At 49.9% G+C, this 26000-nt stretch overlaps 1 protein-coding gene and 1 pseudogene across 1 annotated transcript; one reads left to right on the top strand and one right to left on the bottom strand.

Moving 5' to 3' along the window:
• Nucleotides 1-1145: 1145 nt before the first annotated feature.
• Nucleotides 1146-24385, bottom strand: CIMAP2 (ciliary microtubule associated protein 2). Its single transcript, XM_068537540.1, is given in 11 exon segments — nt 1146-1218; nt 10461-10594; nt 14074-14199; nt 15271-15300; nt 15302-15434; nt 17074-17219; nt 17353-17490; nt 22429-22533; nt 22738-22902; nt 23358-23445; nt 24336-24385. Coding segments are annotated over 11 exon segments (1188 nt in total).
• LOC137761076 (charged multivesicular body protein 4b pseudogene) lies at nt 11745-12347 on the top strand (annotated as a pseudogene).
• Nucleotides 24386-26000: the final 1615 nt, after the last annotated feature.

The following is a 26000-nucleotide window of genomic DNA, read 5'->3' as shown; positions in this document are numbered from 1 at the left end:
TTGTGGTATATCTCTCCCTTTATTTAGGTTTTCTTTAATTTCTCTCAGCAGAGAGAAATTTTATAGTTTTCACTGTACAAATCTTATACCTCTTTTGTCAAATTTATACCTAAGTATTTGATAGTTTTGATGCTATTATATATGGCATTTTCAATTTTCAATTTTTGGTTGTTCATTGCTAGTGTATAGCAATAGTTGATTTGGGTATATTGATCTTATTTCCTGAAACCTTGCAGACTTATTAGACCTACTTGCACCTAGTTTGGCTTATCAGCCTTTTTGAGGATTCAATAGTATTTTTTTTTCAATAGACAACATGCCTGTGAATAAAGTCAGTTTTACTTCTCCCAAAACAGTCATTTTGACATGAGTGAAGAAGTAACTTCTGTAAGGCACTCATGCTCTTAAGATTGTTTGAAGTATTTTTTATCATTATGTGAGTTTTGTGGCTGAGGCTGTGAGTCTGTCTCCTCTTTTCTAAAGACAACACACTCCTGCCATCCCACCCAATCTCTCACTGTCCAAAAACAGTGAGGGCAGAAGCTCAGGACATTGTGACCAACCTGCACAGACCCACCTCTGGGCTAGACTGGCGTGCCCACGAGGTCTGACTTTGGGAGTGGAACTGTTTGTTCCCAATGGCTGCATGATTCATGGAGGTCAGCAGCCTTCTCATGGCATTTGGCCATGCTGAGCTTCCAGGAGCATCCTGGGATGGAGATGGAATATTCCCAGAGAGGGCCTACAGCCACCTTAGGATATATGCTCCACTCTCCCAACTCTCTTTGGGTTTTACTGATCAGGAATCCAAGGACTTTGGCTTTAGAATAAAAGGGGTTCCAAGAGTGTCAACCACATTCCACCCCTTTAGTCCATCTGGTGTCTGGCTCCCATGTTCATATCACTAGCTGATTCTCAGGATAATTGATCTCTCGTATCAAAAAATATCTGGCCCAGCAGACATCATGACCTCCTGGTAGACATCTCCAGCAAAAGTGATCCCACCACACCTCTCCCCTCTCCCAGGCATTCCCATGTGTCCTTTCTCCAAGACCCCCCATTCCCACTCCTACCCTCCCATCCCCAGATTTGTCTTCAGGCCTTTGGGTCCTCCGGTCACTGCAGGCTGTCCTTCATGTGCGGCTTTAAGGAGTAGGATCTGAATTGTAATCCACAGTTGGAGGGCACTTCCCCTTAGTAAAAGGTGTGATTCTTTCCCTTTAAAAAGACAGAGAAAGAGAAAATGGAACTGGTCCCTTGGAAGAGAGTGAGCCCCCCATCCCTGGAGGGGCACCCACAGGGGATGAACAGGGTGCTTCCTAGGGGATCCTACGTTGGTTGAGAGGCCAAAATTGATGACCTCTAGAGCTTTTCCAACAAAACAGCCTGGTTCTAAGGAGGAAATTCCTCTGCTATGCACCTACTTTGGCTCATCAGAGCCCCCAAATCGGTTTGTAAGAACTTCAAATACAAAATCCTAGCACGTAAAAGATCATCCCAAGAGGGAGACTGAGGGTCACAATAAGGAGGGAACTTGCCTGAGGTCACCCTGATGGCCAGAATTCCAGCCCAGAGCCCCTGACCACAGTCTAGCGTTCCTCCCATTGCTCGGATTCTTTCCTAAGAGTGGAACCCGTGAGGACTCTCTCTGGTTTCATCTCAGAAGCCATTTGGAAGGTGGCGTTTCATAAGAACCCCTTGCTTTGTGTGTCCAACAGCATATACCAGCCATTATGGTGCACACATGTATGTGTTTGTTCATTGTCTGTCTTTCCCACCAAGACGTAAACTTGATGAAGGCAGGACTTTGATGTCTTTATTGGTATTTCCCCTATGCCTAGACTGTATCAGGTGCTTGAAAGGTGGTGTCCACAAATATCTGTCAAAGGAAAGAAGGCAGGAGGGAGGGCTCACAGGGTCAAAGAGGCCTTTATGATCATCCGGTGGGTCTCCGTGCTTTCTGCTCTTCAGTCCTCCCCAGCCCACTGCCCCCGGCCTGGCTCAGAGCCTCAGCTCTCACCTGACACTAAGTCGGCCTCCTTGTCTCCATCCGGCCCCATCCCACTCCCCCACCCAACAATGCCACAGAGTACGTCTTTAAAACACAAGAGTGGGGCTTCCCTGGTGGCGCAGTGGTCGAGAGTCTGCCTGCCAATGCAGGGGACACGGGTTCGAGCCCTGGTCTGGGAGCATCTCACATGCTGCGGAGCAACTGGGCCCGTGAGCCACAACTACTGAGCCTGCGCGTCTGGAGCCTGTGCTCCGCAACAAGAGAGGCCGTGACACTGAGAGGCCCGCGCACCGCGATGAAGAGTGGCCCCCGCTTGTCGCAACTAGAGAAAGCCCTCGCACAGAGACGAAGACCCAATGCAGCCAAAAATAAATAAAATTAATTAATAAACAAACAAACAAACAAACAAAAAACCACAAGAGTTACTTCCCATTAAAACCCTTTTGAGGGTCTGGAAGAAAATATTTGCACAATACATGTCTGATAAAGGATGTATGCCTGGAATATATAAAAGACTCTCAACACTTAATAGAAGAAAACAAGTAACCACATTTTAAAATGTGCAAAAGAAGAGATATGGAGGAGGTACATGAAAAAATGCCCAACATCTTGTCATTAGAGAAATGCAAATTCAAACCACAAGGAAATACCCCTATTAGGACGGCTAAATTTGGAAGGAAAAAAAGCCTTATAATACCAAATGTTGACAAGGATGTAAAGCAATTAGATCCCACATACATTGTTGGTGGGAATAAAACCTTTTCAGAAAATAGTTTGGCAGTTTCTTATAAAGTTATACATACATTTATCAAGTGACCTAGAAATCCTACTCTAGATATTTACCAAAGAAGAACGAAAGCATATGTCTACATGAAGACCTATATGGGACTGCTTATAGCAGATTTATTCAAAACTTCCCAGACTGGAAACAACCCAAATGTCCCTCTCCTTGAAAGTGGATAAACTGTGGTATATCCATTCAAGAGAACACAAGTCAGCATTAGAAAGGAAGAAACTGCTAATATAAGCAACAGTATGGATGAATCTCAAGAACACCATGCAAAATGAAAGAAACAAAATTCTACATACGGCATGATTCCATTTATATGACATTCTGGAAAAGGCAAAACTATAGGGCTGGTAATCACATCAGTAGTCGCCAGGGGCTGGGGCCTACAAATGACACAAGGAAACTTTCAGGGGTGATGGTAATATCTTTTATCTTGCTTGTTTGGGTGATTAATTACATGACTATATACATTTGTCAAAACTCACAGAACTGGAAAAAAAATCTCATAGAGCTATATACCTAAGAAGGGTGAATTTTCCTGGCTGTAAGTTTTACTATTATAAATGTAACTTTTACAAAAATCTTTCTGTGGCTTCTCACAGGTCAGATAAAGTCTGAGCAGCTTAGCTTCACAATCAAGGCCTCTAAGGACTGACCTAGCCAATCCCACCTGCCTTATTCTCTGCGATTCCCCTTTACACACTCCATGCATCATCCAAATCGAACCATCTAGGGTTTTCCGGACAGGTCCTGAGCTTTTTTGCTTCCTTTCCTTTGTTCACGCGCTTTCCTTTGTCCTAATTTTTCACCTCCCTGAAAGAAGTGAACACTTGTGGAAAGAACGCAGCTTGGAACCCTGGGGAAGGGGTACTCTGTGCTGAACTTCCTAAGAGTCCCCCTTTCCTGTTCAAGCTTCCAAATCTCCCACCAAAGCAGCATGCACAGAGGCCCAGGAGGTAAAAGGGGAGTGACCGGGTGTGAGCAGGTGGGGCGAGGACAGGAAGACTGGCCATGGTGAAGGCTATCTGTGCCTTAGCCTTCCTGGGTTCAAAGGGCCTTCTCTCCTGGTCTCATCCTCCAGAACGCTGTGGGGAAAAGAGTGGGGAGAGCGTTCTGGACATAGAAAAGTACCAGGCCCCTCCTGCCCTCATCCTTCTCACACTGCCCTGTAACTGTAGAACGGGGGTTGAATGCCTTCCCCAGAAAGGTGGGAGCCACTCTGGGACAGAACTGCTGTCCGCCTGGTTCTCTTCTGCAATGTCCCAAGATGTGCCTGCCACATAGCAAGTTCTCAATTAATTTTTGAAGATTACATGCATGAACATGCAGTTGCCTAGCAGCAGCTTTAGGAAATCCCTTTCTCTCTCCAAATTTCAGTTGTCTCAACTGAAAAACATTGAGAGTAATTCCTACTTCCTTTTAAAGTTATTGTATACAGTAAATACATATAAAATCACTTTGAATATTATAAATATACTCTAGTGATATAAGAATTTATTATTATTGTTATTATAAAAATGGATACTTATGATTTCAGTTTCAGATTTCTGGACAAGGAATGTGACTTTAGTTTAAAATGCTAAAAAGTTAGTATGCCTACTGAAGTATTTAGGAGGAAGTATCGATGTCTGCCATTTACTTTGAAATTTATCAGATTGTAAGGTAATTAATAGATGGGTAGAAGGATGGTAATAGATAGGTGATTAATAGATTAACAGACAGAAAGATATGTCATAAAACAAGAAGAATAAAACATTAATGGTAGAATCTAAGTGATGCATACACACTGTAAAATCCTTTCTATTTTGGTGTATGTTTAAATTTTTCATAAAAAAGTGTCAAGTGAAAAAACTTAGGAAAAATAAGCTTCTGCCAGATCGAACTGGAAGTTTCCTTGCATGGAGTTATCCAGACTCTGGACCATTTCATCAATTAGTGCACTGACTCATCCTTTAACAAATATGCATTGAGCTCCTTCTACACGTGCCAGCTAGACACTGGAGTTTGAGAATAGAGAAGTTCTGTCTAGTAGCGACCACAGGCATGTGAATAAATAATTGCAATATAAAGGGAAAGTGCTCCAAACTGGGAATGCACAAGAGGCATTGTCTGTAAAAATCAGGGAAGGCTTCATATTTAAGCAGACTTGTGGAGGATAAATAGGAATTTTCCAGACAGAAACTAGGAGAAGAGTGTTTCAAGAATAGATCACAGTGTGGCCAAAGCGTGGCCTGGCTGGAGTGCGAAGTGAGCATGTCCACACGGCCAGAGGGTGGCCAGATGGAGTAAAGAGACCAGGCTGTTAGCGCCAGAAAGGTGACCAGGTGGAAAACTTGCTCCATCGGTCCATCAGCCACATTTATGAAGCACCTCCTACGTGCGTAGCTCTAAATAATGGAAAGCAAAAGGCTGCCTTTCCACACAGGAGTCAAATCCCAGGCTGCCTAGCTGGAAGCCCAGAACCAGCGGTTTGGCAGGAAGAAGCAGGTGAGGCTTGAGAGCGACAGGTGAGAAAGATTAGCTGCCACTACACATTCCAGAAGGAGACTTTACAACTCTCCCACACACACCCTCCCTCGTCTGGACTGACAACAGCAAATCGTTCAAGGCCAAGTTGTGTTCCACACCCATGGCCTCTGCAAACCTGGCCAAGGAGGAGAGGCTGAAGTACAGGATCTGAGTCAGAGCCCTGGTCCCCGCCCTGCCTGTTTGGCTGCGGGCCTCTGAGCCATTTCCATCACCCCTACCTCTGCAGGCACTCTCGTATAAGATGGGAAGACAGCCCTGACAATCGCTCTTTGCCTTTCTACAGCAGCCTCGCAGTCTGTGGACCCTACACTTTTCCTTCCACACCCACACTGGGTTGTGGCCCCCCCTCTACAGCCGTAGCAGGGATTGACAATAGCACATCAACATGGAGGAGCTGTGAGGCCCCAGTGAGAGCACCTCCATCCTTCCAGACTCGATTTGTTCTTATTAATTCTTTACTCCTGCCTTAGTTTTAAATTTATTTTGATTTTTTTAAACTTCTAGAATCGAATGATTGCTTCTGTTGGTTTCAATCTTTCATATTTAATATTAAAAGCTATTAAAGCTATGAATTTTCTTCTAATGGGTGCTTTGACAATATTACATAGCTTTTGATATAGAGTTTTTATTGTAATTAATTTCTAAATGGACTGTAATTTCAAACTAGATTTTCTCTTAGACCCAAGAGCTTTTAAGAAGACTACTTACTAGTTTCCAAGTACTTGGTTTTGAGGGTTATCCTCTTATTGTTAATGTCTTGTTTTATTGTACTCTGTTTAGAAAAAGTAACCTAAAATTTTCTATGTAGGGTGTTTTTAATTTAGATATTTTAAATGAAATTTTCTTAGAAGAGTAACTTTTATAAATGTTCCATGAATATCCGAAAATAATGTGGAGTAAAACACACCTATTCAAATCCTCCAAATAATTATTTACATGTCCTTATCTGTCAAATTCTCTCTTATTAAGAATTCCCATTATGATTGTGGGAGTTTGTCACTGTTATTTTGAGTGTGTGAAGGTTCATGGTTTGTATAACTTCTTCATGGATTTCCTTGTTTACCATGATTAAATACTCATCTTTGTCCCATTTAATATTTTTGCCTTGAATTCTATTTTGCTTGGTATTTGTATTACCACTTTTTGCTGTTGTTCACATTTATCTGGTAAATCATAGCTAGATATATTCTTAGATTTTATGTCTTCCCCTTTGTTGAGCTCCTATGCTAATTCATTTTTCACTTGGAGTATATCCCCCAGTAATATTTTCAGAAAAGATACATTTGGTATACATCCCAAATTCTTGTGCATCTCTATTTGCACATGAATGATAGTTTGGCTATAGAGAATTCTAGTCTCAAGTCTTTTTCTTGTTGTATAAACAGTGTTTTCTATCATTCACGTTTCAGAAGAGAGGTCCAAAACATGTCTGATTGTCTTTTATCTAGATTGTAGGTTATTTGTCTTCTTAGATCTGACATCTCCAAGATTTTTATTTTACTTTTGAAACTCAGAAATTTCACCACACTTTTAGTGGATTGAATGCATATATTAACCTCCATCCCTCCTGAAATCTAACTAAAACAGGAGTAAAGGGATACAAATTTAAAACCATACACCCACAAGAACAGAAAGAATAGAAGCAGCAGCAGTAAGAGGGAATATTTAGGAAGTTGAAAAGCAGATGGAAGAATGGTAACTATGTTAGCATACCCAAGAAAGCTAAATCCTAAGACAGAAGAAGTTAAAGCTAAGAATTCCCTCACTCCAAAAGACCGAGGAATTGGCAGCACTAGGTACCTCTGGAATTGGGAGTGCACCAAAACAAGGATATGGATTGAATGTCTGTGTAATAACAACTTCCCTCTCCACTCTCTGCAGCCAGATGAATACCCTTCATGAATGAAGATTGCAGAATTTATTCTCTGGAGACAGAGAGGTTCTCTGTACAGGATGATACCAGACAGAGTTGATGTCACGAGTATCCTATTTAAAACAGGGAATCAAATGGGAGTTTGATGACTAAATATTGAGACCTCTAAGTTCTTCTCCCCCATGTAAAGTTCTGGCAGCCAGGTTTACATCTCTCAGAAGAGCTTTCTCCAGCCAAGGCCAAGAGAAAAAGATCTAACAGCACTGACACTGAAATTCCCCCAGTGAAAACACTCAGCTTGGTCATGCTATGGTGAACCAATGATCAACAAGTGCCCCAGAGTCTCTAGCAGGATTTTCAATTGGACATGAGTGCACTGTCAAGGATCACCAGATATTTGAGGAAAATCTCTGATATGGAAGATTGAGACCAAAACAAACACATGAAAAAAAAAATTGAAACAGAAGGAGACTATGTCAGGCAAACTTGTCTTAATAATATCTTCAAAGGATAAGAAAGCATTGTATCCATGAAATATGAGCATGTTGTTACTAAAAGGAACATTCAGAAAACAAAAATAACTCTTAGAAATTAAAATATGAACTCAGAAATAAAAAACTCAGTGAACAAATGAGAGAACATTTCTCGTCACCTGAAAATGGTCAGCAGCGCAGCAATACTCAGGGTAGAACCAAGCACAGAACAGGTCTTTCAAATGAATCAATCAATGAAAGAGCATACAAGGAAATCCTTCTTCCCAACTTATGACCTACCTTCTGTGCCTCGTGGCAAAGTCCTCCTGACCCAAGAGCCCAATTGAGTTGGGGCTTCATGATCAATGAACCTGAGCCCCAGCGAGAATCATGCACCAGCCTGACCATCAGACACCCCAGGCACCTGATGGTTGGCTTCCATTCAGTAGCATTCATAAGCCTTAATTATGCCCGGCCATGTCCTGTAGGGTATAAAGTATTTCCCTTTTACAGATGGGAAAACTGAGGTCTGGAAGACAAAGGGTGACTCTTGGCTAGAGATGGGTCCACAAGAACCCATAATTGTGTAGTCTGCCTCAAGAGTTCTTGTCCTTTATTTATTTGCTTTTTTCAAATTATAAAAATAATATATGTTTACTTTGAAAAATTCAAGCATTTCAGAAATAAAACAAGGTAGAATGCAAAAGACCCCCCAGGTGTAACCATGGTCAACAGTCTGGGGCCTAGTCCTCCATACTGTGTTGTCTATGCATGTGGCAATGCATTTTTTAATGGGATTGTTAGTCTCCTATTTTTTAATATTCATATGTATTTACTCTTTCAGACAAAGTTTATAATAAATGTATTCAATTCCCCCTTCCAACCCCCTTACAATTTGATTAAAAATGGCACTAAATGTGTACATCAATGGGGAGAATTACTATTTTTCCAATATTGAGCTTTTCCATCCATGAACATGGTATTTGCTCTAGTTATTCAGGCCTTCTTTAACATCTTTTAGTAAAGGTTTATATTTTTCTTCATTTATGCCTTGAATATACTTGATTAAGTTTATCCCAATGCATTGTATTGTGTAGCTCATAAGAATGGAGTCTTTTTCTTTTTCTCAATTAAGTTCTCTATTTGTTGTGGTTGCAGTATCAAAGGAAACTATTTACACACTTTATTGCACTTGCTTCCTTACTTTGCAGTTTTAAAATGAACTCTCGGGACTTCCCTGGTGGCGCGGTGGTTAAGAATCTGCCTGCCAATGGAGGGGACATGGGTTTGATCCTTGGTCTGGGAAGATCCCACATGCCGTGGAGCAACTAAGCCCATACGCCACAACTACTGAAGCCCGCGCTCTAGAGCCTGCAAGCCACAACTACTGAAGCCCGCGTGCCTAGAGCCTGTGCTCTGCAACAAGAGAAGCCATCACAATGAGAAGTCCATGCACTGCAACGAAGAGTAACCCCTGCTCACCACAACTAGAGAAAGCCCGCGTGCAGCAACGAAGACCCAACGCAGCCAAAAAATTTTTTTAAAGAAATAAGGGAAAAGAGATAAGAAAACTAGAGCATCAAACCAGAATGTCTACCATTCATCTAAAAAATAGAGAGAACACAGAAGGGAGGGAATCACTAAAGACAAAAACACAAAAAATTTTCCCAGAATAGAAGGTCCTGAGTTTCCATAAGGAAGGAACCCATTAAGTACCCAAAGCAGTGGATGAAAATAGCCTCACAGTAGACCCATCGTCAAGAAATTTCAGTACACAAGGGACAGAGAGAAGATTCTAAAAGCTTCCAGAGAGGAAGGTGCAAGTTGCATACAAAGGACAGGAAACCAAGATGGCATCGAAATTCTTAACAACCATGCTTAAAAGTCGAAGGCAATGGAGCAAAGCCTTCAAAATTCCCAGGGAAAATTATTTCCAACTAATATTTTATTTCCAGCCAAACTATTGATCAGCTGTGCAGAGAGGAAGAAGAATCTTTTTCAGGCATGCAGTCTATCAAAAATGTCACCTCCCATTACCCTTTCTAAGGAATCCACCAAAACAAGAGGGTCAATCAAGAAAGAAGACACAGGTCTACTTTGATAAAAATATTTAAAAGCTGGTTTTAAATATTTAGATCTGGACCTCATGCTCTCACCAGAATTTCTGATGACAGAATGACAGAATTTCCAATTCTAAAGTGCATGTTTATTCATATTTTAACATTTCTGAAGCTGAGATTATACAGCAATTGATGGTATCTTAGGTCAATAAGACATGGCGGCAGCTAACATTTGCAAGCTGTTTTACAGTTAGCCACAGTATTCCACGCACTTTTTTCTTTAGGCTTCACAACAACTTCCTGAGGTGAGTTTTACCAACCCCGTTTTCAACACCAAGAAACAGATCCCATGTGGTGACGCCATGCAAGGCAATCCTAGACTGTGTGGGTTGTGGGTGGAGGAGTTAGCCTCGATGGAGTTCCTTTTCTCCTTACCACCAACTTTAGACAGAATATTCCATTTGGGTCTCCACAGTCCCCCGCTCGTTGACAGCTGAGGGAAGTGAGGCTCAGAGAGGTTAAGCGATGTGCCCCACCTCACCCAGCCAGTAAGCGTCAGAGCCAGGATCTGAACTCTTTGCACTGCCACAGCTGTTTGGCTGGCACTAGGGGCGGCAGCTGTGCTCCCATGGGAACCAAGCACAAGATGCTGGAGCCCCCAGCCCACCCCAGAGTAAACCCCTCTGTGCCCTTGCCCCTCTGCTGGAGCTCCAGCGGCACTCACTGCATGAGCCTGTCCCGGGCCCGGTCCGAGAGGTAGCGCTTGGATCCACCCATGAACAGGGACCGGTATCGCTGCCTATGGTCCTTTGTCTCCATCAGCTGCGTGTTGAGGTAGCGACCCAAACCCACGGGGTTCTGCACCAGGGAGAAGAGGCAGGACATTAGCAAGCTGGATGCCTGGCTTGGAAACTTGATCTCAGGCCTCCTCCCCTCCCTCTAGGCTCCTCCTTACTCCATCTGTTACACAATGAATCGTGTTCCCCAAAGAGAGGTGCAAGTCCTAATCCCCAGGACCTCAGACCGTGAGCTTATTTGGAAATAGCTGCAGATGTAATCAGTTAAGATGAGCTCATACCGGAGTAGGGTGGGTCCTTAATCCAATGTGACTAGTGTCCTCATAAGCAGAGACATACAGGGGGAAGATGGCCATACAACATGGAGGCAGAGGCTGGAGTGATGCACTTACAAGCCAAGGAGTTCCAAAGATTGCCAGCCACCACCAGCAGCTAGAAAGAGGCCAGGAAGGATCCTCCCCTACAGGCTTCAGAGGAAATGTGGTTTTGTCGATACCTGGATTTCAGACTTCTGGCTCCCAGAACTGTGAGAGGATAAATTTCTGTTGTTTTAAGCCATCTAGTCTGTGATACTTTGTTATGGCAGCTTTAGGAAATTAATACACCATCCCACCCAGAAACCTGGGTTATAGGTACAAGAAGCGCCAGTGGAGAGGTTCAGAGAGGAGATGTAGTCTGTCCAGGGTGACTAGTGAGGGCAGGAGAATGGCAGGACGGGAACCTGCCGTTTGTACAGAATCTGTCCCAAGGTCACACTGGGTCCCCAAGCGAAGACCCTCTCCCCTGGAGGAGGTGCAGGCTGGTGGTGAGAAAAGGAAGAATGTGAGGACCTGACCGTCTGGACCTCACAAGAACCGAGCAGGGCAGGGGGTGTGGGCACACTGGGGGCCAAGACATCGCTCGGGAGACAAGGAGGTGGAGTGGAAGAGGGAGAGCTGGGGTGTGGGCCTGCGGGATGGGGCAGGGGGAGCTTAGTAGGAAGGCAGGTTCCAAGCAAGATGTCCCCAGGGAAACCAGGAGAAAGTCACAGCTTAAAAATACACAGCTGTTCAGGAGGCCTGCAGCGGCTGGGAGTGGCAGGGCGGGGAGTGGGCAGCGCAGGCTGGCACGTCCAGCAGCAGCAGTGTCGGTGTTCGGGAAGCTGTTTGGGGCTGGAGGGGGTAAAGCCGGCAAGGGCGGCCCGACCCCCCTGGGAGGCCATCCAGAGGCTTTGGAACACAGAGGAGATGCTAAGTAAGAAGCAAGAATTCCTGGAGAAGAAGATAGAGCAGGAGCTGACGGCCGCCAAGAAGCACGACACCAAAATCAAGCGCGCTGCCCTCCAGGCACTGAAGCGCAGGAAGAGGTATGGAAAGCATTTGGTACAGATCAACGGCACACTGTCAACCATCGAGTTCCAGCGAGAGGCCCTGGAGAATGCCAATACCAACACCGAGGTGCTCAAGAACGTGGGCTATGCCACCAAGGCCATGAAGGCTGCCCACGACAACATGGACGTCGATAAAGCTGATGAGTTAATGCAGGACATTGCTGACCAGCAGGAACTTGCAGAAGAAACTTCAACAGCTATTTCAAAATCTGTAGGGTTTGGAGAAGAGTTTGACGAGGATGAGCTCATGGCAGAATTAGAAGAACTAGAACAGGAGGAACTAGACAATATGCTGGAAATCAGTGGACCGGAAACAGTCCCTCTACCAAATGTTCCCTCTGTATCTCTACTATCAAAACCCACCAAGAAGAAGGAAGAGGAAGACGACGACATGAAGGAATTGGAGACCTGGGCTGGATCCACTTAACCGGTCCAGCGCGGGCTGGGCCCAGTCTGATGGCCTGCGCGGCGGGCAGGCGCGTGCGTGTGCAGGGAAGGCAGGTTCCATCACTCTCGAATCTTCCTCCAAAGCACTAGGGCAGCATCACTGCTCACTCTGCATAGCGTGGTCTGCACCCAGCGGGACAGGCAAGGGGCGGGGGAGGTGCCTGCTCTTTATAATGTTGAATTTCTGTAGAATAAACTGTATTTGCAAATCCAACATTGAGCTTCTGGACTACGCTAACTCCACTGCTGAACCTCAATGGATAGGGTCGACCGTTTGCAGTTGAAATGATCTGAAAATGTAGCCTCTGTCCTTTTAAGTCAGCTGACTTGTCACACATCTCTTTGTAAGACTTGTACGGTACTGGCAGGAGTTGTTTTTTAAAAGCCATAAGCTTTTCCTTGTCCTTCGCTGTAATAATGCATCTGATTTTGGTTTCCTCGAGAGCTGTATTTCTGTCCATCGCCTGTGTACTGGCCCCTGTGTTTCCCACTCTGGCCCACTCCTCACTCCCACTCCCCTGGTCTTTTTGGAGTTTGTGACACTGATTTGAAACAGATGGTGTTCTCTTGAGAGCATGTGAGATTGTTAGAGTTAAATCCCAGCTATATATTTTTCTAACGTAGCTCTAAGGTCCTTGTTGCTGTTTGCGATAACTGATAGACAACTCATACATTTATAATCAGATGGAACTATGGTTTGCACTGTCTATTAAATATCTCAATTAATTTTTTAAAAAAAACAGCTGTTCAAAACCAGGCAAAACTAACCTGCACTACTGGAAGTCAGGAGAGGAACCACCTGATGGGGAGGGAGGTTGGGGGCGTGGCCCTGGGGTGCTGGAAACGTGCCCTTCAACCCTCTTGGGGGTGGTTACATGGTGGGTCCATTTTGTGACAATTCATGGAGCTCTTCACTTAGGACTCATGCTCCTTTCTGTATGGTTATTAGACCCCAGTAAAATGTGGGCTTAAAAAATGAAGGACAGGAATGAGAAACGGAATGAGGCTGATGCCCAATGCCATCTGGTGAATGAAGAAGGCAGGCACACGAAGGCAAGAGCTTAGCTGTCTTACAAGAACACCAACAAACCGAAGATTACATCATATATGGGGGATGGCTGCCTCTGGGGAGGGGGAGGGGGAGGAGAGGGGAGGGGGAGGAGAGAGGAGGGGGAGGAGAGGGGAGGGGGAGGGGGAGGAGAGGGGAGGGGGAGGGGGAGGAGAGGGGTGGGGGAGGAGAGGGTCTTTGCTCAACCAGAGATGAGAAATGGGCCAACTCCCTGAGCTGCCCCTGAGGCCTCAAGACAAATATGAAGAGAATGGAGGGAGCATTTCCCTGGAAAATAAGAGAGTGGGATGGCTCTGGGTGATGTCCATTAGCACAGCGGTTCTCAAACTTGTCCCTGGAACAGCAGTATCAGCATCACCTGAGAACTCATTAGGAATGCAAGTTCCCAGGCCCCACTCCAGGCTTACTGAATCAGAAGCTCTGGCGTGGGGCAAGCCCTCCAGGTGAGGCTAATGCCCGCTCAAGTTTGAAAAACCACTGCCTTAGAGAAATGAGACGGTGGGAGTGGGTGTTAGTTCCTGGTAGAAAAAAAAGAGATGGGATTGGCTCCCTCAGAGCATCAGTTCCCGGGGGGAAGGAGAACTTGGGGCTGCCTGTAGAGTCAGGAGAGGGTTCCCTGCTTCTCACTGTGTATCCCCTACCCAGACCCACCCACCCAGGTTCCCAGAATCACCTGGGAGGCCTTTATGCCTATCCGCTTGGAAGACAGCAGGAACGGTGGTTGGTTGATGTGTTTGCATTCCTTCGCTGGAGGAGGCCACGTACCGGGACCAGACGTGACCTAGAGGTGAGGAACAAAGGCTGAAAGCTTGGCGAGGTCTGGCGGTGGTCAGCCTGGGGCCAGGCCTGATGAGGGCTCCGGGCAGTTGACCTCACCCCCCTGGCAGCCCTGAGACTTGAGCCAAGGACGGTGTGAGGTACCTGGCCACCTCCCAACTTACCAGGAGCCCATCCTCTGGGGGTGAAGGGGCCCTGCGGGACTCTCATGACCCCTGCCACCCACTCTATGCCCACCCATCAGCCTGAAACCTCTTTCCAGGTTCCCAAGGGTCCTCCCGGTCTGGCAGGGTCCAGAGAGGTGCTCCAGACCCCAGTCTGGGGAGCAGAAGCCACTCGGACTTCGCAGCTAAATGAGCTGGGCTCCAATCTTGGCTCTTTCTCCCCCTTGCTGGGAGCCTGGGCAAATCCCTTCCTATCTCTGGGCCTCAGTTTCCTTTCATGAAATGCAAAAGACAACCCCTCCAGGGGGCTGAAAGGTGCCCGCCCCAGAGCAGGTATTCAGGAAATGTTGGTACCCTTTTTCATTCCTCTGGACACGCCCGCCTTCCCAAGCCCTTAGCAGTTCCCTCCCTGGGGGGCAGAACCTGCTTGGGGGTCGACTAAAGTCCAGAGCCTACTCAGACCACTGGCTGCCAAGCCCCCAGAAAGGAGCCCACCACTCCCCTAAACAGAACAGGTGTGCGGCCCTCTGTCAGGCAGACCCCTTATTCACACTTGGTCCTGCTCCAGTTTTCCCCTCATCCTCTCTGCAGGGGAGGGAGGGGCAGAGATCAATGCCCACTGGGCACTTCCCGGGTGCCAGGCTCCACGCTATAGGCTCTAGTACTAACCTCATTGAATTCTCACAGCCACCTGGTCACGCTCACGGGACAAGCATGTAAACCAAGGCTCAGAGAGTGACAGACACTGATCCAATGTGACTAGCAAGTACAAGACCAGGATTGGGAACCAGGTGAGTCTGGTACCCAAGGGTGAGCCTTCGGCTGAAATAGCCGCCTCCACCCCACCCTGCCCCCGCAGGAAAGCCCCCTTCCAAGAGGAGAAGGAAGGAAGGCCACAGGGGGACACTGACTAGTTTTGGGGGACACTGGCTAAGGGTGGCCCCAATAAACTCTTTCTGGAGGGGTTTCCGGGTTGCGGGGAACTTTTGAAAAAACACCACGCTTCTTATTGTGATGTGAGTCAAGTTCTTCCACGAAGCTCTTGAAATTCATCAGTTCCCTGAGCGTTTTTTTTCTGAGAAACAGAGGAGGAAAAAGAATATCTGTTATGTCAGGAAAAGCAAGAGCTGCGATTCTGGACCCTTACCACAATCAGAGACAAGCAGTGGTCCAATGAGGCATCACTCTCCCCCATGCCTGCCACTGTCCCATGGCCAGGCCAGTCCACCCCGACCCGGGCGACAGAGACGAAGCCCCCCAGCCAGGGGTGGGGTCAGTCTGATGGGGTCTCTAACAGCCTCTCCTCCGTGCGGTGCCCTGCAGCCCAGCTTGCCTTCATCCACTTCTTTCTTTCACTTGTTTCGTGGACATTTACTGAGTCAGGCACTGTTCTAAGCAGAAGTGATAGTCCAAATATTTAAAAACCGGTGTGACGGGGGAACACTCAGGATCCTTAGGGCAGCAAAACTACTCTGTATGATACTAAAACGGTGGATACATGTTATTATATATTTGTCCAAACCCATTGAATGTACAACACCAAGAGTGAACCCTAATGTAAACCATGGACTTTGGGGGATAATAATGTGTCAATGTAGATGCACTGATTGTAAGAAATGTTCCCCTCTGGTGCTGATTATTGATAGTGGGAGCCTGGGCATGTAGGGGGGACAGAGGGAACATGAGAACCCTGTACTTTCTGCTCAATTTTTCTGTGAACCTAAAACTGCTCTTTAAAATGTCTATTTTTTAGATAACACAAAATAATATCCTGTGGCCTGGGCACTGGCTCTAGGGCCTACAGAGCGTCCGAGGCCCCTGCTGTACTGGCAGGACACCTTAGTAGCTGGTCATGGGGAGGCCTGGGAAGCCCCGGGGAGGAGCCAGGTTGCAGGGCTCATTCAGTGGCTATTTACCAGCTGGTCCCAAAGTATTTCAACATTTCACCACCCCTGCTTCCTAGCGCTCCTGATGCCTTTACCACAGCACCCACTCCCTGCTAACATTCTATGTTATTTTCACTTGCGATTGTTTCTTTTTGCACTAGAAAGTAAGCACTTCCTAGAAAGTAAGCACCACTGGGGCAGGTTCCCCTGCACCTAGATGATTACCTGGCCCAAGGCACACATAAGTGAAGGCACAGTAGAGACAAAATAAACAGACAAATACTTAAGTCCAATTAGTATGAAAGCAAAGCCCAGGGTGCTAGGGATCACACAACAGGAATTTGACTGGTGCAGGAAAGGGGGGCATCAAGCTAAAATTCTACCTCAGCTTCCCCTCCCAGCCCTCCAGTTCTCTGCCACTAACCCAGTCAGCTTAGCTGGGTCTGAGATGGCTGGGAAGTGTTTCCAAAACAGCAGGACACCCAGGCCTACACCATCCAGGTCCCTGCAGGCCTGGCAGCCTGTCTCCCGTCCAGGCCTGGCACTGTGGCCCCCTGCACCTCCCCTGCAATTCGTGCTGGTACAGAGGAGAGGGGGCTGGAGGTGAAGCCAGACAGATGCCGTGGGGTTCAATCCCAGCTCTGCCCCTACCAGCTTCGTGGCTAGCCTGTCTCCTCCTCTAACACAGGGCGCTTTACCCTGACCTAGCTGGGAGGGGGGAGTGAGCAGGCTATGGAAAGAGTCCTGCGCAGAGCCTGGCACACAGGGTGCTGTGGATAGGTGAGGCCTGTTTTCCTGCCAGGGAAGGCAGAGCCCGCCTGGGTACACGCCTGCACAGAGTAATGTCCATAAGGCTGGGGCTTGCTTCGGTCACCAGAGAAAGTGTCATAGAGCCTGCGGGTGCCCATGGATTGTGCCAGGTATGCCTCGATGCCACTTTTGAAGGTGTAGGTGCCCAGTGCCAGACCGCTTCCCTGGAACAGAGTACAGAGGACAATCCCTGCAGGTCCATCACCCCCTCGGGGCCTCGGTTTCCCCATCTGCCCTGGAGTCCTACCCAGGTCTGCACAGGAAGGTGGGCGAGGCCTGGCCAGGGTAGGGGGATACCTGATGAGCCAAGGGGGGCGGCTTGTTGGTCATCCTGCACATGAGGCCCTTGGAATGAGACCAGTTCCAGGCACTCTCCTCCAGCTTCGTGTATGGGTTGCCCTTCTCCCCATAATTTCCAGGGCCTGGATAGTAGTTCTGGGGGCGAGAGGGAGGGACATAAAGGCCATTAGTCCCACTCCTTGCGCTGCTGAGTGCACCTGAGGAAGAGATGCCCCCAGAGGGTAATGGGATTTTCAGAGCCCCTGTGTGTTAACTGCCCCCCAAAACACACAGCACTGTGGGCCTGTGAGCCTCTGCCACTGTTCAGACCTTCAGTTCCAAGTTCAGACTCTTCACTGGGGCCCCACTGGTTTGTCCAACCTATCCCTCACTGTTCCCTTCCTACATCTGACGCTTCAGCCAAAGTGAGGTCCTTGCTGGTCCCCAAACCTATGCCATTCTGGCAACCTCCTTACCTTTGCTTGCTTGTGCCATTACTGCCACCCAAAATGCCCTTCCTGCCTTCTTGGCCCTGGAAAATTCTTCTAATCCTGCAAAGCCAGCTCGAATGTCATCTCCTCTGGGAATGAAGCCTTCCTTCCCTGATCACCCCAGACAGCTGCTTGCTTTGGTGGTCTCAGAAATCCCAACCATTACACCCCTGTGTTATAGCCCTACGTTTACGTGAATGGGTTTCCCACTGTGCCATGAACAGTGCTGAGACCTGGAGGGATTTGGAGTCCTGGGTTCGAATCCTGACTCCACTGCTTCCCAGCTGAGTGACGGTGGGCATGCCACTTAATCCGTCTTAGCCTCATGGTCCACATTTCAAGCACAGGGATAGTAGAACTTTCTTCCAAGGTAATGAGGATGATATGAAATAACGTCTATAAAGCCTCCTGCACATGCCCAGCCCATAGTGGGTGCCAACACCTAATAAGTCAGGGTGGGGTGGCTGCCTTGGTGGGGCGGGGTAGGAGAGGTTGAGAACTGTGGCTGGAATGAGCATCTGGAGCCTCGACTGCCAGGGTCGGAAATATGGCCTCCGTAGGTGGAATGAGAAGAGCCACCCGGCAGTATAGGTGGGTGGGTGGGTAGCCATCGTTGGGTCAAGACCTGGCAGGATGTTTTCTGCTGCTTTGCACCTTTTAGCCACACGGGATCGCTGCCACTCCACAGATGGCTCAGCCCTGCCTACCTCCAGTCCCTGGAACCTCCCTGGAAGCAGCCCAGAACCAGGCCTGGCAGAGAGGGTGGGTAGTCAGGCCGTGGCAGGCATCAGATTCGTTCGCCCTCAGAGGAACCAGAATGCGCATTGCCTCCTTCCAGGGCCCAAGGTTTCCAGGTACGTTCAGGAGAAAAGCCCCAAAGTAGGAAGGTGGGTCTCAACATCATGTGCTGGCTGCTTTACTAGCCTTAATATCTTGGTCCTAGAGACATCCTGATGAGATCAAATCAGTGCCACCTGCAATCAATAGATGGGGAAACTGAGTCTCAGAGAGGCGAAACTTGTGTCCAAGGTCCCACCTCCAGAAAGGGGCAGCACAAGGGTTCTAACTTCAAAATCCATGCATGATCCTTCTGAGCTTCTACTGTTTCCCAGGCACTGTGCAGGCACCAGAGGTAGGAGAGAAATAAGCACCACGGTGTCTAGGGAGACCTCAGAAGTGAGGGTTATAACAAAGGGGTGGGAGCTGCTCATCCCGGAGCTCACAGACCAGGAGGAGCCCAGTGCCGGCACTCTGTCGGCAAAGGCTCATCTCTCCCTTCAAACCTTCAGGTTCAGAGGTGCAGTAACGCACCTGGGCTGATGTGAACACCCTGACTTTAGCTAGAATGTTATGTCTCAGGGCTTCTGGGACCCAGGCAGGAGTGATTAATTCTGGGGGAAGTGGGAATTGTCACTGACAAGATTTTTTTTTAGGTGGACCTTGAAGAAAGAGTCATCTTCCCAGAAGATGAAGGGGAGGGACAGGTGTCCCAGGTAGAGGGAGCCGTAAGAGCACCTTTGAGACAGTTGGGAAAGGTATACTGGGAAGAGAATGGGAAGGCCCTGAAGGCCAAGCGGGGCATCCAGACTTGATTCTGAGGCATGAGGACACTTAGGAAGGCGACTGGGGCAATAGTAGGTGACCAGGAAATCAGTCATGGGGGCGCCCCTGGGCAGGGGGAGTGTGGCTTGGGCTTGGGCGGAGGTCAAGGGGATGGAAGGAGGAGGACGGGAGACAGAAGCACAGACCCCCGTGACTACAGGGGAACAAGGTGCCCATGGGTTTCTGGCTCTGGCCGCTGGGCAGTGCCATTGCCCAGGAAGAGCAGGCCTGGGGGAGATGCTGACATGGCAGGAGGGGGGCATGCAGAGTTTGAGGGGCCTGGAGGACCCCGGGGTGGGGATCTGAAGCCATGTGCATGGAGCCTGGCTGCGCAAGAGAGAACACCCCACAGAGGGCGGTGGGGAGGGCAGGGCCTGGGAAAGAGAAGCCATGGAGGGAGGCTGGCGGAGGAGCTCCAAGGACACAGAGCCCAGTGTCCCCAAAGCCAAGGGAGGGCAGAGCGTACTAGCAGGAGGATGGAGGCAGAGCCCAGTGCCGGCAGAGAAGGACTGGCTTTGCAGGGGTGTGCTTCAACAGCCCATCCGCTCTGGGGAAGGATTCACAGGACCCAAAGCAGGCACCCACAGCTTTGGCACTGGCGCTGGGGAGGCCCCCATGGAGAAGTCAGCACCCTGCACAGGTGGCATTTGTAGGCCTGTCTCACCCACACTGGGGGGACAACTGGAGGGACCAGAGGCCAGAGGAGGCCATCAGGTTCCCAGCCCAGAGCAAGATGGCAGCTGAGAAAGTCAGGCCTTGGATGTGAGCTCTCCCGGGGCTGCCTTCCGCCCACTGGGGCAGTGCCACCTCCTTGAACTTTCTGTCCAGGCCCTGAGCCCAGGAGAGTGGCTCGGGGAAATCCCACAGGGCCCAGCGAGGTTACTGCAGGAGCAGATGTGGGGACCAGAGAGGAAGAGACAGCTGGAACGGAGGGACAGGCCGTGGGACCTTCACCCTGCTCAGCCAACCCTCGCAGATGCTCCCGCGCTGGGGACCGGGCACAGGAGGAAACAGGCAGCATCTGATTTGTTCCCCCAACTCCTCTGCCTTCAGTGGGGCTGGGCTCTGCCATTAGACCCTGTCCTCCACAGATGGTCAAGGAACAATCCAAGTGAGCCCAGCCTACGGGTCAAGTGCAGTGGTTATGTGTGGACACCTTGGACTCAATCCTGCCTCTGCCGCTTAGTAGCTCTGTGACCTTGGGCAGTCACTTGACCTCTCTGTGCTCCTTTTCTGTCTGTAAAGTGGCGATGATAGTGCCTGCTTCACAGGGTTGTGGTGAGGATTACATTAATTAGTACACTCAAGTGCTTAGAACAGTGCCTGGCACATGGCAAGTGCTGCATTGTGTCGGCTATTATTACTTTAGACTTGAAGGTAATCACTCATTTTTCAGTGCCTCCAGGCAGCCCCTCTCCGCACAGTGCAGTGACAGCTTCTGCACCTGAGGATGCATGTGCACGTCCCCTGAATGTGGCAAGGAGTAATTCCCAGGCTCCATAGAAGGTTTCACAGTGGTGAGGTGTGGAGGAAAGGCCCTGGCTTGGGGTTTGCCCATTTGGCCCACTGGGGCAAGATGTTTATCCTCTCTGAGCCTCCAGGGCCTTGTCTGGAGTGGTTATAAAAAATTATAGTGTTTTGGAGAACCAGTACTTAGTAGGCAGGCATGGGCTTAGTCCACAAAGACTTATCACGTGCCTACTATGTGCCAGGCGCTGCTAGGACCTGGGGATTCTGCAGCGAACCAACCGGGCAGATGTGGTCCACCCTCGGGGGCTGCTGTGCACTGGCGGAGAGACACTGAACCCACAGCCACAATCGGGGCTCCTGGGAAAGGGAGATGGCACCTCATGGTGTCAGGTCAGACCTCGGAGCTGAGAGCTGAGGGATGAGCAGGGGGTCCTTAGGTGAAGGGGCCGCTGGGGGCGGAGTGGCACTTCTGGTAGAGGGAAGAGCAGAAGCAAAGCACAGGGCGAGTGCTTTGCCTCACTCTGAGGAGTGAGGAGGGCAAGGGTGTCCAGCCCAGAGAGCGTGAGGGGCAGGGGAGGAGGGGCAGCACTGGCAGTGCGGGCGTGACTCCTGCCTTTGCCCGCACGACCCTATGCAGCCTGAACCCCACTCATCCAGACCCACACCGATGCCACGGCAGCCCTCCTGCCACCCCCACCTCTCACCACAGTCACCTCCCATCTGGATGCCTCCGACCCCCTCCCCCACAAGCATGTCAGTCAGTACCCCCCCCATCAAAACCCTCCTCCGCTGTCCTCCCACAGCACCTGGAATCAAACCCGAGGAATCAAATCAAGTCCCTCTCACCTTGCCAGAAGGGCCTCATGTCCTGGCCCTCACCCCTCTGTTCTTGCCTCCTCCACCCTCACTCACAGATTCCGTGAGTCTCCATTGCTCACCTACAACAGGTTTTGCTCGAATGCCACCTCCTCCTAGAGGTCTTCCCTGACTACCCTATAAATGGCACCTCATCATTCGCCATCTCTCCCTGTCTCATTTTTCCTCATGGCCCTCATTATATGTGATTTGCTTCTTTGTACCGTTGTTTCTACCACTAGGACCACAGCTCCACGAGGGCAGGGACCTTGTCTTCATCACTGCTGGATCCCCAGGGCCTGGAACAGTACGTGGCACTAGAGGGCGCTCAACCATTATTTGCTGGCTGGCTGGACGGCTATAGATATGGAGGAGTTTGTTGAGCACCTAATGTATGCCTGGCTCTGTGCCAGGGACTCAAAGGTGAACCAGACCCAGCCCTGCCGACAGGGAGTTCCTGGTCTGGTGGGGGAGACGCGGAAACCTACGACAGCCAGTGGGCTGAAAGCTGCGGCACTGGAAAGCAGAGGGGCTGTGGGGTCCCAGAGGAGAGCCTGGCCAAGCCTGGGAAGAAGAACGGTAGGAGAAAGGGCGCTTCCAGCCCCACCCAGGCTGCATGCTCTTCGTACAGAGCAGAGGGTAGGAGGGATCCCACTCCGTGTATGAGAACACCTACCCCAATGAGTCCTCGGAAGCGAACCTCCCCGGAGCTGCCCGGTTTCTCCTGCAACTCTTCTAAGAAGTCTTTGGAGTTGTAGGAGCCAGGCCCCAGTTCTTCCTTCTGCCCCAAGAGAAGAGAGCAGAGGCGAAAACTTTACACTTGGGAGTGTCCACGCGGGCAGGAGCCCAGGCGAGGATGTGTTCCTTAAAGGATGAGCTCTACCTGGACCTGGGAGGACACTGCAGGCCACCCTGAGGGCAGGCAGGACCAGGCAGGAGGACGTGGCACCAGCGGTAGGGCAGGGTGGGGCCCCAGGGGCCTCACCTGCTGCCACTTCTCTTTCATGATGGCCCAGTACTGGAAGTGGGGCAGCTGTGTCAGCCGGGGGGCTTCCTGGGCCTTGGCCCAGCCTGTGCCCACCTCCTTCTTCAACTTCTTGATGCTGAAGCAGGTCTCCTTGCAGCCATAGGTCCCAGGTCCTGTGTGGGACTGAGTCAGAGCGCAGTCAGAGCGAGGCCAGCCGCACCACCAGTCCACCCACAGAGCAAGTCCTCACCAAGCTGTCACCCTGACCTGGGAGTGGACAGGCAATACCCCTCTGGGGGCCCCTCCCCCAGCCCCGAGCCTAGCCCTCAAGATGCAACCATGACATCCTCTGTCACTGGCCCCCTTACACTTCAGAGAGGGCCCGCAGCCAGTCTGTGCAAGAGCTGCAAGTGGAACCCAGGTCTCTGTGGATCCGACCCATGCTGTTTTCACTACAGTCCTGCGTTTATCAAACACATTGAGGCCCCAGCTCTGAGTCAAGCTCTGAGCTGTGGGCTGAGGGCACGGAGGGGTGTGAGGCATGCCCCTTACACAGATCAGCTCATCTGTCACGGTGGGGGACTCGGAGGGGCAGTGGCCAGACCACGTGGGAGACTCGGGAAGCTATGCAAACTCACCACGTCCACAGAGTAAACCCTGGAGTACGGGGCCTCCATGAAGGTGCTGAACTTCTTCTGGTTGGGATAGACAGCGGAGACGTCAAACCTGGGAGGGACAGATGCCCAGTGAGAGGCACCCAGCCCTGATGAGGGCAGTTCTGGGCGGTGGGGGAGTTGGCATCCCACGGGAGGTGACTTTGGAGCTGGCCCATGAAGGATGAGCAGGGCTGCTGCCTCCTCAGGGTCTTCGTCCTTCCAGGTTCCCTTTCCCTGGATTCCACCCTTGTCTGGTCCCCTAACCCCCTGCTGGGAACCTTTACTCACAATCACCTTCTCAGGGCAACCACCAGCCGCCCCACCCCCTGCACTCTCCAGCTCCTCCTCCCCACTTCCTTTTTCTCCATAGCCCTTATCACTAGCCAACATTTTATATCTTTTTCTTTTTTTGTTTATTATCCACTCCCACCACCCCTCCCATATGAAGGCAAGGTCATGAGCAAGGGCTTTGCTGTTTTGTTCACTATTTTATCCCCAGATGCTAGAACTGTGCCTGGCACATAGTAGGTGATATATATATATATATCACCTATCACATATATATATACCACCTATGATATGATACATATATCATAGGTGGTATATATATATATATGATATACACATGATATATGTCATACGTATGAATGAAGAAAGACACCTGGGCTGAAATCCTACCCATGACTTTTGGGCTGAGTGACCTACTATGGGCCAGGCCACTCGGCCTCTCTGAGCAGCACATAGTAGGTGCTTCTGAAATGATTTTAAATAACTTAATAACGGTGGTAAAAGACTCTGGGCAGGGAAGTGCGGCAGGCAGGAGGGGGATAGAAAGTCCCGCCCCCACCCCTCACTGCCAGCCCTCCCCTCCCCCCCCTGCACATAACCCCCCTCTCGCTCCCCCTCCCCCAGGCTCCAGCCTCCCGTTGGTGGGCCCTCTCTCCCACCGCCCCGCCCCACCTGTGGCTCTGCATCCCAAAGGGAGCGCCTGTGAACCAGTTGGTGGCCATGGCGCTGGCCCGCCCGCCGCGGCGAGGTCCTCGCGGGACTCAGACTGTGGGGCTCTTCCGCGCCCGCCGGCAGGCCAGACCGGCTTCTGCCACCGCCGCCACCGCTGCCACGGCAACCCAGGCCTTGCGATTTGTGATCCGCCACAGACCTGTGCGCTGCGTCTTTGCCCGCGCTGCGCCCCTGCAGGCGCGCCCGCAGGGTCCCCGACTTTTCCATTCGGCTATGCACATTTTCATTGCTGCCTTGCCAGACATCCTTCCCTGAGACCGGCAGATTTAATGGCCCCTCACCGTAGTTAATATGGATGCCATTTGGTCGGGTTTTAGAGTCACCTGTTGAGGAAACGTTTCCGATTTCTTGATTTATGGCAGAGCCCCGCGCAGGGCCTGGTGGAGCACAAAGGCCTCTTGATGTTCACCTTATGCTGGTGGGACCAGGGAGACACACAGAAAGGGCTCGACTTAGGCAAAGGGCATCCCATTCCTTCTCCACTCTGGGGAGGGGAGGAGGAGAAAGAGGGAACGGGCAAGGGGAGCCAGAGAGTGGAGGGCAGGAATAAAGTGGTCAGGAGAGAGGTAGGGTTGCAGGGATGGTGTCAGGACTCATTCCTCCTCCAGTTACCTGGACACCCACTCTGGGCAGACATTGTGCAGGGTGCCTGGGACCCAGATATGGTCCCTTCCCGGAGAGTCTAGTGGGGGAAACAATGACTACACAGTGTGACCAGGTCAGTGTGGTAGGGAGGCCTCTGACCCAGACTGTGGGTAAGTCAGGGAAGGCTTCCTGGAGGAGGAGAATTCCAAGCTCAACATTGAAGAGTGTGTGTGGCTTGCTAGGTAAAGAAAGGGGTTGAGGGTATGTGCCCCCAACAGGGCATGGTCAGCTCTCTCCTCTCATCCTCCCTTATCTCCCACCAATGCCCCACAGTCATGCTACAGACTGTCTAATATCATCTCCCACGATTGCCTTTGATCACTCCAAGTGTTTTAGGCTAAGGTAGGGCAAAGGGCCATACGCCATTTGATGATGACAAGACTGAAACCAGAGAGAAACAGGACCTTCCCGGGGGGTCCTGCATCCAGCCTGTGGTGGAAATGGATTACCAGGACAGTGGGTCTCCTTCCAGGCCCCACCCAATATCCTTTTGACATCCCAATATAGCATTTAAGCCATGAGCTGGACTCATGGGCCCCAGGCTGGCAGGCACATGGTCACGGTCGGCAGAGCATCCACCCTGCACTGCTGAGCTGAAGTTCAGAGGCATCAGGCCTCGGGAACACACACAGAACAGCCACCCCAGGTCATCCAAGCATGGACTTTGCCCCTTCCCAACCATGCGACCTTGGGCAAGTCACTTCCTTCTCTGATTCTCAACTTTCTTACCTATAAAATAAACCAGTAATCTCTGTGTATCTCCAGACTGCTGTGAAGATTAAATGAGCTAATTTAGGTATGCTCCTGGAACATAGCAGAAGCACAACAAGAGGTCATTCCCAGCCCTTGGAAAGGGACCTTACAGAAGGTCCAGGGGCAGAGATTGTGTGTCATTCACTCCTGGTGCAGTACGTGGCACATAGTATATGCTCAGCAAATATTTGTTGAATGGCAAGTGAA

Source organism: Eschrichtius robustus, chromosome 3, assembly GCF_028021215.1.
Source record: "Eschrichtius robustus isolate mEscRob2 chromosome 3, mEscRob2.pri, whole genome shotgun sequence".
Taxonomy (NCBI): Eukaryota; Metazoa; Chordata; class Mammalia; order Artiodactyla; family Eschrichtiidae; genus Eschrichtius; species Eschrichtius robustus.
This window is presented reverse-complemented; position numbering and strand designations above follow the sequence as displayed.